The following is a 12,446-nucleotide window of genomic DNA, read 5'->3' on the forward strand; positions in this document are numbered from 1 at the left end:
AGCTAACTCTACCATCCATGTCAAACTCTGTAATATTGTACCATCTGGGACTCGAACCTGGGACCTTCTAGAAGGTATGAAATTTTTGTGAAACACATGAAATCAGCTGAGCTACAAGCCGGTTTTATTTGTTTGTCCTATCTGTGGATTGATTTCGAGGATAGTTCTACCCAGATGGGATTTACCTGGCCACTGATATTATTCAAACGTTGCACTGGACACGCAGACAATCCTTTGACATATGCTATCAGCCCTAAGGATGGCGGTTCAGAGTAGGGAAGAGCCAGGAGTAATGTTATGGGATGGGAAGGCAGAAAATGATATGGTTGGGTAACTGGTTAATGAATACAACACACACACAAAAAAGAGTAATGAATTCAACAGAAAAATTAGGCTCGGGAGTCGGCTTCCATGATGAGCAACTGCCAACTCATTTCATGGATGGCTCGGCACGGTTTCAGAGTTTTTCTTTAAAGTAAAAGCAGTTAAATATATTAAAATTTAGAGCATGGACGGGCCTAGCAAGGGGCTAACCCGGACTATAGCCCGTCCCTAATTTTAGTTTACTAAAAAATTTGTATAGGTAATTTTTTCAATATTAGTAATTAGTCCACCTTTATTTATGACTAGCCGTTGTAATTGTAGCACAATTAATTTTTAACCTAAGATTTTGTTGGAAACATAGAACTTCCTTGGTCACATCCATTTACTTTCCAATTTTTCTTCTATATAAACCATAAATCTCTTTATCCAATCAATCTTTGTACTTAAAATTTGCGGATCTTAACCAAAAGAATTTCTATCTATCTAGTATTCTATTGACAATTTCAAGCTAATCATTGTTCATGTAAATGCTGATATTCTAGACCTATCCTAGGGAAATTTCTGGGTCCGTCCCAGATTTAGAGTAAATGCATATGGGAAAAAAAAATCCTTATCCGAGAAAAGAAAAAGTAAAATTAGAAAGCAAGCCAAAATAAAACAACCTAAATAAGTTCATATCAAATACTCACTGGGCACAAAGCCAATATGCCAAACAGAATAAAAATTACATGCCCAAATGCTCTAAACCATAAACTGGACTACAAGCCCAGTAGGAAAATTAATCCAACATATAGTAAGGCCACGCCTTATGGTAATCTATTTCTCTTGGCTATAGCTTAAGTGTAGCAAAATCTAACTACTATGGTGCATCATTTAGCTTTAGTATGGCGATTTTTCTCGGCTTTGCTAAAGACATATCTGTTATATACGATGTTGTTGGCATATTGAAGGCTTATTTTAGTTCATCCAATTGGTGTTTTTCTAGCTTCTGGTGATGGATAATTGTAATTTTTGATGTGTAGACCCGCCGAATTTTTATACGTTTGTAGCATATCGATGTTTGAGGTGGTTGATGCCTTCCAGAGTTGCTTTATATGTTATCAATAAATCATCCGCGTACATGAGATGTAGTTTTGGTGGGGCCTTCTGGGAAATGTGGATCCCCTCTATCTATTTCTGGTTTTCAAGAATTCCTGAATTTGTGGATAGTACTTCCGCGCAGATGATAAATATATAAGATGTGAGAGAATATCCTTTCCTTACTCCCCTAGTTGGGGTGATGTACCCATATGGAGTTTCGTTGATATTAATAGATTAGGTTACTGTTGATATGACATCATAATATAATTCACGAAGATTGAAGGAAAACCTAAGGTGGTGAAAGCTTGTGATTAAAAAAAATTTCCTTTCTCGTTGACGTTCTTGAATTATTGCTGGTTCTAAATAATTCAAGTTTAATATTTTTGATCAACTTTTAATTAATTTTGATAATTAATCATGAAAGTCTAATTAATACGATCCAAACCAAAAGGGACCTCTTTCGGATAATAATACATAATTTCCTACTAATTTTTAATACTAGAATAATTTAATTTTTAACTTGATAACAACCTGCGCAGGAGGTTTCCATTTAATCGTAAACTAAAGATTCAATGAAAATCACACGATTTTTTTTGGCTAGGAAAAGAGATATATTGCATTAGAAGAGTTTACAGCATTTTGCAGGAAGTGTGGACAATTATTCTCATACCACTCTCCTGAGACATTACCAACTCTACTATGTCTGCAAGGCTATTCAAGTCTCTCTTGACATATTTAAAGCAGATGATACTAAGGTCTTGTAAAAGAAACAAGCAATCATCTAGAACTGAGCAAGATGGCCAACTAATTTTGTCTGCAATTATTTAAATAAGCCATAATATTTTTGGCATCACTAGCTAAGCAGATATTCTGGAAACCTTTATCCTTGATCCAGTTCGCAGCCTCCAACAAAGCATAGCATTCAGCTTCTTCTGGACTGGTACTTCTCCTTGAGATTAGTTTGTAGCCCCTGAATCCATCTGCAGAATGCATAGCTACAATGAAAATACCGGCCTTATTAGTATCCTTATCATACGATCCATCATAGAATATAGTAATGCAATTATGAGGTAGCATCAACTCGTTTGGTTCGATTACAACAGAAGTACTAATAATATTAGTGGAGGGGACAGTGGCTAGAGTATATTGACATACTCTGCAGCAATACTCGTAGCAAATCTGGATATTATTTGAGGGTTTGAAGATTTATCCTCAAAAACCTTGGAACATCTGGCTTTCCAGATGCACCAGGCAGTATTCATGATAGTAACTAGATGATCTTGGAGATGGCTTGCAATAAGCCATTTAGAGATCTAATCCTTGATACTAATTTGTGTGCCTGAATCCTGTAAAACAAGAGAGTTCACCACAGGGATATGCAGCCAGACATCTTTGGAAAAGGGGCAATGTAAAAGCATATATTCTGGAGATTCAGAGACACCCAAATTACACATTTTGCATCTATCATCATGCTGACTATTGTATCTAGCAAGCAGATTACCTGTGGGTAGAATATTTTCGACACATTTCCAAAGGAAAAGATGGGTTCTAGCAGCAGGGGATATTTCCAAAGGGCTTTATACATATCAAAATCTGGACCGGGAGTAGAGTTATGTGGAAGTTCATTAGCAAGCAGTTTTTAAACTGATTTAACAGTCAAAACACCATTCTTATTGTAGGGCCACACAAGAGAATCTCTGCCAGATAAGGGAATTCTCATGCTACAAATTTTTTGACTACTGTCATTAGTGAAGAAGGCCTGAACTAACGGAACATTCCAACTTTTGGTTTCAACAATGATAAAATCAGAGACTTTATAATTAGGATTAGGATAATTAACACAAAGCGGAAGACATGGGTTAATAATCTAGTTATCAGTAAAAGCATGGGCAGAACTTCCATCCCTAACATCCCAAAGAGCATGTTGTTTCAAAATATCCAGACCATGACATATACTAGACCACACCCAAGACATATTCCAAGGTTTAACATAATGAAGAGGATGGCAATTCCTAAAATATTTACATTTCAGAGTTTGAACCCAAAGTTCATTAGGAGAAAGAATAAGAAACCATGCAGTTTTAGTTAGAAGACCTAAATTCATCTTTTTTAAGTTTCTAAAACCTAATCCACCATTCATTTTATGAGTGTAAACCATTTCCCATTTCCTAAAGCAGTAACCCTTATGACCATTTTCCCCCCACCAAAAATCTCTTTGAGAATTTTCCATCTTGTTGATGATGGTGTCAGGTAGGAGGAAAGAATTCATATGGCAGTTGGAGGAAGATTTCAGAGTATGTTGAACAAGAATCGACCTACCAGATTGACCTAGGTGTTTTCCTTTCCATGTAGACACTCTAGAATCATGATGAGTGTTTAAGTGGGACATTGACTCAGTTCTATTCTTATTGAGAAAAAGAGGAAGGCCCATATATTTTTCATTTAGCTCAATTTTCCTAACATTCATAGATCTAATAAGGGAAACACATTTATCTAAATGAACATTTTTACTGAAAAAGCATCCAGATTTCTCAAAGTTTATCATTTGACCTGATATGCTACTGAAATCATTAATCAAAGACATGAGATTCATAATGAGAAGCTTTAGTGAAAAGAAGGCAATCATCAGCAAAAAAGTAAATGAGATATACTGGGAGCTTCTTTAGTTACTTTCATACCATGTATGAGATGGGACTGCTCAATATAGTGAAGCTACCTGGAGAAAGACTCCATAAACAGTATGAACAAGTAAGGAGACAACGGATCTCCTTGTCTTAACCCCCTGGTAGGTTTGAAAGAAGAACAAGGAGAACCATTTAAAAGGATTGAGATATTGGTAGTACTTATGCACTGGAAAATTAGGCTACACCAATGTTCAGAAAAACCAAATCTTTTTAGAACAACAATCAAGAAAGACCATTCTACCCTATCAAAAGTCTTAGACATGTCAAGTTTAAGGCCCATGATTCCACACGTATCGTTTTTCTTTTTCATAGAATGCACTAATTCATGGGTAATTACCACATTGTTCTGTATGTTTCTACCAGGAACATAGGCAGCTTGATACGGTGAAATAATTTTTCCTAGAAGAGGTTTAATTCTATTTACTAAGATTTTGGAGATGATTTTGTAATTTGAATTGCAGAGAGAAATTGGCCTAAAGTCAGAGGGACTTGTAGGATTGTTCACCTTAGGATTTAAGGAAATGAAGGTATGATTCATTTCCTTAAGCAGATGTTTGGTATTAAAAAATTGTTTGACAGTGTTCCAAACATCATTTTCAAGCAAAGCCAGGTTTTGTTTGTAAAAACCTGGGGGAAAGCCATCTGGACCATGGTCCCATTTGCTTGATAATTTTCCTAATCTCTTCAAGAGTAATGGGACTCAAAATTTTATCATTGTCCTCATTAGTGATGCATCAATGCAATTCAGAAATTTCTCATCTAATAAAAGATTAGTGGAAGTGGATATGTTCTTAAAATGGGTGACTAAAAGGTCTTCAAGAGTCTGTCTATCCTCTGACCATTGACCATTTGGAAGTTTTAAAGAGCTAATGTGGTTGAAATTTCTTCTCCTATTAACATTTGTGTGATAGTAGGAGGTATTTTTTATCATAGCTCTTAATGAACTCCACCCTGGACTTTTGAGCATAAAAGGATTCTTGAGCTAGCTCAAGATTATGTTCAACATCTCTTATGGCTTCATTATTCTTGGATAGAATAAGGATTTCTATTCAGAGTTTTTAGTTGATTAGTTAACATTGAAACTTTATGATCAACATTATTATAGTGAGTTAAATTCCATTTTTTAAGCTCAAATTTGAAATTTCTAAGGCCATTTGTCATTTTGTAAGCATGAGATCCTCTTATAAAGGGGCTACCAGTATTACTTGGGAGTCATACCATTTCATATAAAACAAACAAGTGTTAACAGATCTGACCGTCGGATCATTCAATTGTATCACCCCGCTAATAGTGGTATCCCTTTATAAATCATGGAAAATCATTAGAAATTTTCTTTTTAAAAAAATTAACTGAGAAGTGAGAAAAGATGATAACTTATAACAGTCTACAAGAGGTAAATCTAAACAACAAAAATAACATAACTTGATTTTTCTCCAAATCTAAACAAAAGTGAAACCCACACTACAGGAGGATTCAGTTGTAAATGGTTAAAGACAGAACGGTAGTTTTATGTTGGAGATACGTCGTCATCGTACTCATACTCTCTGGGGTGGATAAGTGGTTGCCAATTCAATTGATCTGTTCATCTGAATCCGAACCTGGATTATGCTGCTACCAACTCGTTTTTGCTGACTATTCGTTTCTGCAAGGGGTTATGTATATATTCAGGAATCATACTAGTAACATCTGAGTGCTGCGAATCATGTTAACTGCAATATATGTAGTATTAATTTCCAATGATGTCAGTGGGTTTTGTTTTTTCTGCCTTTTGATTAACAACACAGCAATATCATCCGATTAATCATCGGTGTCAAATGTATACGTGTAGCCTCCCACTTGCACCCAGCTAGTATATGTATATGAACCGCATATATGGTCTAGATAGCACAACCTTCACAAAAAGAAAATCGAATTATAACCATTCTTTGCTTCATTTTGAATCCGATCAGAGACTGAAATTAAATTGTAATCATGGATACGAAGGGAGTCCTATCATCACCACCGCAGTCACAGAGTACTGCACAGTTGAAGTATGTCCAAGAACTAGCAACTAGTGGAGAACAACCGCCACCAAAATATTTCCATAAAGATGTTAACGTTCAAGGGAAGCAGGTAACTACAGATGATTTGTCATCAGTTCCGATAATTGATATTAGTCGTTTAACGTCTAACGCATCCATCGAAGAGAAAGAAGAAGAGATGGCGAAGTTAAAATCTGCTTTGGATTATAGACTTTCAGGCAGTAGGGCATGTATTCCACAAAATTTACTGGATGATATTTATAATATTTCCAAGAATTTCTTTGATCTTCCTGTTGAAGAAAAGCAAAGGTACGCGTCATCTAAAGACGATGAAATATTTGACTTACAGGGATTTGGGAGTGATTCCATTGGAGCAAATATTGATGGTCAGGTTCTCGATTGGTCAGATCGTCTATACCTGTTAAACGAACCAGTAGATGAGCGAAAGCTTCGCTACTGGCCTGGTGATGATTCTCCATTGCATTTCAGGTACTAACAATAAACGAAAGGAAATGTTAATTTTACCATTTCTGAGTGTAGTCATTAATAATTGGCTAATTGTCTGTGCATCTGCAGGAGAACTTTGGAGGAGTATAGCGTCCAGACGAGATCAGAATCGGAGATCATTTTAAAGGCAATGGCCAAATCACTAGGATTAGAAGAGAATGACTTCCTCAACCAGCTGGGTGATCGACAGTACGTGTACACAAGGTTTAATTTCTATCCTCCTTGCTCTAGACTAGATCTTGTTTACGGCTTAAAAGCTCATACAGATGGATGAGCAATAACTGTTCTTCTGCAAGACCCTGAAGTAAGAGGTCTTCAAGTTCATAAAGATGATCAATGGGTTAGTGTTCCATGTATGCCTGGAGCTCTGCTTGTCAACATTGGGGATCTATTGCCGATAATGAGTAATGGAATATTTAAGAGCCCACTACATAGGGCAGTAACAAATACAGAACGGATGAGAATTTCTTTGGCTATGTTTTATATCCCACATATCGATAAAGAAATCGAACCTGTTGCTGCGTTGATCAACGAGAGTAATCCTAGAAAGTATAGGAGGGTGAAGGTAAAAGATTTTCTTGAAGCTTTCTTCCATACTTATTTGCAAGGAGAGCGGGTTTATGACTGGGCCAGCGTCTAGTTCTTCTACAGTATTAGAGTTCTATCATATTACTTGGTATAGATGGCACAGTATTGCGGGTTAAATGCTAAACTATGTACGAGTCTATGAGATAGATTGTTGAAGTTTTTGGTGGTTAGGTTTGTCAAAAAGACTCGGGTTTAACATTGTTCTTAGTATTGAAATTTTCACATTTTAGACTTGGGTGATTTTAAGTGGTTGAATTTGTACATTGAATCTATCTTTCAATATAAATTTTTATTTGGTTTTCTTTTTAATTTAGTTTTGCTGTTATTTCCGATTCCAGTTTAGATTCAGCTGAATCAGCAGAATCAAATCCTTTTTTATTAAATATAATCAAAATAAACTACTGCTTTTATCAGTACTACAGTGTAAATTCCAGGAGAAGTAGTGTTTTTTAAAGAATTCCACGTTTGTGAGACACGGTCGTTTTGGAAAAAGCCACTTCTAAATTAGAGCTGATGAACACAGTCGTTTTTGGTGATAGTACCTCATGTCTTGGCAGTGGTTTAACTTCCATTTTCCACTAGTGCCACAAAACCAAAGTAACATTTGACTTTCTCAATTAGGAAACCAGCCTATACTTTTGAAACGTTTATTTATAGAAACCAGCCTATTAAAAAGTAACGGAGGGAGTACCTTTTCTTCGCCTTCTTGGTGCTGCCAAATGCCACTTTGTGCAATAGATTGCCACTCAACTTTTGTTGTGTTAGACATCAAATTCCCAATAATCTTCACTACTAGAGGCACTCCTCCACACTTCTTCGAAATATTTTTGCCTATTTCGATCAAATCTGATCTCTTTTCAACACCTCCAGGATGAAATGCTATTTTCTCGAACAAAGACCAGCATATTTCTTCGGATAATTCTTTCAAATGATGTATATATGAAGAAGTATTTGATCTTGAAGCAGCTTCATCACTTCGTGTAGTCACCATCACTTTGGTTCCTTTCGAAAATACGCGTAGCAACGTCTCTAACATATGATCCCACTCATTGTTATTTGTTGAAAGGTGAATTCAATTTTAGGTTCTACCCGTCCTAGCCACATCAAATGACCTCACTATACTAAGAATAGAAAGAGAGAGAGTTGTTATTTTATTGTACCTTGTCCTTCTTTATATAGACTTTTCAAAAGCCCTTCCTTTTATGGCATCATGTCATGTGTCCTAAACTTCTTTAATTACTACTAATGTCATTCCTTCTCTAATGAAACTTCCTTCTTTCCTATTAATTCCCCCCTTGTGCTTTCCATCTAACAGACATTTTCTTGGTGGACTTGGGATGTAGTCCCCAAGTCCCCATATCTCATGTTGGATCTGCCTCCCTTTTAGGGGCACACTAGCCCGGCTAAGGGGTGATATTTTTCATGTATCAACATTACTATCATACCATATATCATCGAGTACTATCAAATATATCTTACCATCGACAGTCTTTTCGATTTCGCTCAAAATGAGATTCAAGCTAGAGTAATCAAACTTCTGTTTTTTTTATCGATTCCAAAATTTTACCAAAGATCTCTTTTTGATCAGAATTTTGGGACGCATATATCCACAATTTATTTGTATCGAAATGATCTGTTACCGACTGGTCACCAAAGACACTTTGAGCTAGAGCAGTCTTGCCAACACCTCCCACGCCGAAAATATGGATAACTGAACAACTGTCTTGATCATTGGATGAGTTGTTAACTAATAAATTTATTATTTTTGATTTTTCAAGTTCTCTTCCAACAAATTATGAACTATCTACTTGAGAGAAAGTTTCTCTGTTTCTGAGACCATTAAAATTTGCATCTTGACTAGTACTACTAACATTTAAACCCAACAGCGCTGTCTCCCTTGCAAGATTGCCCATTCTTCGGTTGAGATCTCTAATTTTGTGACTCATCCTAAAACGAAATGCAAGATTGTTCGATGGTGAGAAAAAGTCCTTTACCTTGTTTCGTATACGACCTTGAATTTCCATTTTACGCCGTAGAATTTCATATGCAAATTCATCCAATACATCTTCCGCGTCGTAAGCTATGTTTTTAAGTTCTTTCAACCACGACGTCCTGCTCTGTTCTGGCTGCTTCATAGCATCAATTAACACGTCCTGAATCTTGCTAAGAAATTGATGTAGTTTTTCCATCTCATTTTTGACACCCCAAACATGATGAATCTTCTCAGAGGCAATAGGGATCAGATTCTCGATCAAAGCACTGATGACAGGGGCTCCAACAAGTCCTTCAGCCATTGGTTCTTATGTTAGCATGAGATTGACAAGAAATGCAGAAAAATAGCTTAACCAGTATGGCGGAGAGCTATTGTGAACTGAGAGAAGTAATAGAAATGATTCATGTGAATTCCTGTAGTCATTTTCCTGTTTTCACGCCAACTTTCCTCTGGTCACACTCATTCAGATTTCTACATCAACTGCTTGTGGTTGAGTGTAGATGGTACGAGGACATTAGTAAAAGAAACAATCAATTATAGGAAAAAAACAGCACCAGGGAACAATGAAGTGACCTGAGACATGTGCCTTCACATTTAAAAAGAAAATTGTAAGCACCCAACAAAAAGATAATAATAATAGTCTCTATTTTATAATAAATGTATCAAGGGCGAATTACAGAATGGTCATACTTTTTGTAATTCGTTTACAAAATGGTCACACTTCCATCCGATTTAACACTTTTGAATAAAACGGTGTTAACTTTTCTCATAATATCCTCTTCGAAAATATCCTTCTCATTTAACTAATTGGTTGATGCGGTGGTGATGAAGCGGTGGTGGTGGTGGAAGCTTAAGAATCTTCGCTAAACCCTAGAGAGGAAGCGATGAACCCTTTGGGTGAATGCGATGTAACGATCCTGAATGCGTTCTAACGAAACTGAATGCGTTTTAACGATCGTGAATGCGATGTAACGATATGTAAGCGGTGGCACCACCACCTACAAATAGCACCACCGTCAAAAAAACTATAATGAACTCAAAATTTGAGATTATGTATGGAGGGATGAATAGGAAGGATATGTAGGTAATTTCATTAACATATTTAACTGTGAGTCACCACTTAACTCTCTATTTAACGGAAGTATGACCATTTTGTTAATATATTGTAACAGTATGACTGTTTTGTAAATCAGGTCTTAATAGTATGACTATTTTGCAAGTTTTCCATGTATCAATAATTCTTATAAATCAATGATGGATCGTTTGAAAGAGTTTTGTTAGAGCAAGGGCTATGGAGTGAGGGTTCTCATTCAATACGAATGAGTCTCACTAGATTTGATCTAATTAGATGCTACTATGGAGTGAGAATACCCACTCATTCATCAAAAATCATTCATACACTCATTGAAAAGAATGAGTGGGCGAAAGTGGAGACTAAGCGGCTGAAAATCAACCTCTTGGAAAAGAAACACGTTGAGTGGCTAAAGATCTGCCTCTCAAGCATTTTTTTAGCTTTTTTATTTATTTATAAACTCTAAAAAACGAGTGACACACTAGTTTTATTAATAAAAAACTCTAAATACATCTAGAATGGCTAAAGATAAGCCTCCCAGGTGACTTTTTTTCTTTTAAAGGGGCTAAGTTTATTTTCTACTCTTTCCATAGTGCAGCAAACACTCCTTCACTCATTCTTTCAATGGATTTGGTAGTGAGTGAGTGCAAAACATACTCATTCGATAGCCCTTGCTCTTCGAAGAAGAGAGAAAAAGTGACTGAGGGAAGCGAAAATAGTAGGCTAAAAATACTCTACTTGTAAACATTATTGGGCCAATTACAGAATGATCATACTTTTTGTAATTCGGTCACAAAATGATCATACTTTTGTAATGCATTTACAAAATGGTCTTTTTCCATCCGATTTAACACTTTTGAATAAAACGGTGTTATCTTTTCCGAAAATACCCTCCCTCAAAATACCCTTCCTAGTTAACTAATTGGTTGAAGTAGTGGTGATGAAGCGGTTGTGGTGGTGGTGGAAGCTTAAGAATCTCTGCTAAACCCCGAAGGGGAAGCGGTGAACCCTTTAGGTGAACGCGGTGTAACGATCCTGAATGTGGTGTAACGAACCTGAATGCGGTTTTACGATCCTGAATGCGGTGTAAGGATACGTAAGCGGCACCACCACCACCTACAAATAGCACCACCGTCAAAAAAATTATAATGAAAGCAAAAGTTAAAATTGTGTATGGAGGGATAAATATGAAGGACACATAGGTAATTTCATTAACATATTTAACTGTGAGTCACCACTTAACTCTCTTTTTAACGGAAGTATGATCATTTTGTTAATAATTTGTAATAGTAGGATGCTTTTGTGAATCGGGTTCTAATACTAGGACTGTTTTGTACATTTTTCAAAATTATTTGGTTGCATCAAAATACTTTTGCAACCTCGAGGAAATATTCATGTGCTAAGATTGTCTACGATTTGATATTCAAGGAAATGAAACCAGCCACCCCCAATTAGCATGACCATATTTAGTTTACGAATCCAGGTTTGTAGTTACTGAAAAACAAATTTGGTTAAACAGCTAAAAACAGAAGATCAAAAGAGGTAAATAAAGGATAGGGATATTTATGTAATGCTCAAGACGGTCGACCACAATCTCATGAGTCCTGACCCAAACTCTAAAAAATTGGTCACCCAATCGTAATTCTGGTCACTTTTTTATGACGCAAAGTCAAAATATCTCTAAATAATAAAAATGAAACACAATAAACCCCCTTTTCATTTAAAATGGAAAGGGAAAGAAATTGCTTTCGTTGATTCATGGAAAAGCTAACCCCCAAGGGCCTGAGAAGACACTGATGGAAAAAGGTAATCCCAATTTGCCAACTCATTTTTGTAGTAATAGTAACTGAAACCAAAATTGGGTAAAAAGTAAAATCTATAATCCAATTTCCAAATTTTATAATGCTTGAAATGGCCAAGCATGAGGCTAGGTTTTGTACTTTGAATTGTAAGATTAAATGTGTTTCTTGATGAATCCATGGTTACAAACTAGACAACACCAAATCTTGCACGCACTCCTACATGCTAAAATCAGTCAATTCGCTGATAATCTTTCAAAGATATTTGACTTAATCTCTTTTGAAAGACTCCACATTGGCATTGCATTGCTTCTTCTTCATGGAGTTCTATGGTTTTACATTTACATTTCCCTGGGGAAACATTTACATTTTGGACAC

The 12,446-nt window shown here is 36.1% G+C and overlaps 1 protein-coding gene across 1 annotated transcript; it reads left to right on the forward strand.

The window, feature by feature from the left end:
• Positions 1 to 6,059: 6,059 nt before the first annotated feature.
• LOC113362818 (leucoanthocyanidin dioxygenase-like) lies at positions 6,060 to 6,972 on the forward strand. The gene is made up of 2 exons (XM_026605319.1): positions 6,060 to 6,598; positions 6,686 to 6,972. Exons 1-2 carry the CDS (start codon positions 6,060 to 6,062, stop codon positions 6,888 to 6,890), a joined length of 744 nt encoding a protein of 247 aa, XP_026461104.1. The 3' UTR covers positions 6,891 to 6,972.
• Positions 6,973 to 12,446: the final 5,474 nt, after the last annotated feature.

Source organism: Papaver somniferum, chromosome 1 (assembly GCF_003573695.1).
Source record: "Papaver somniferum cultivar HN1 chromosome 1, ASM357369v1, whole genome shotgun sequence".
NCBI classification, from domain to species: Eukaryota; Viridiplantae; Streptophyta; class Magnoliopsida; order Ranunculales; family Papaveraceae; genus Papaver; species Papaver somniferum.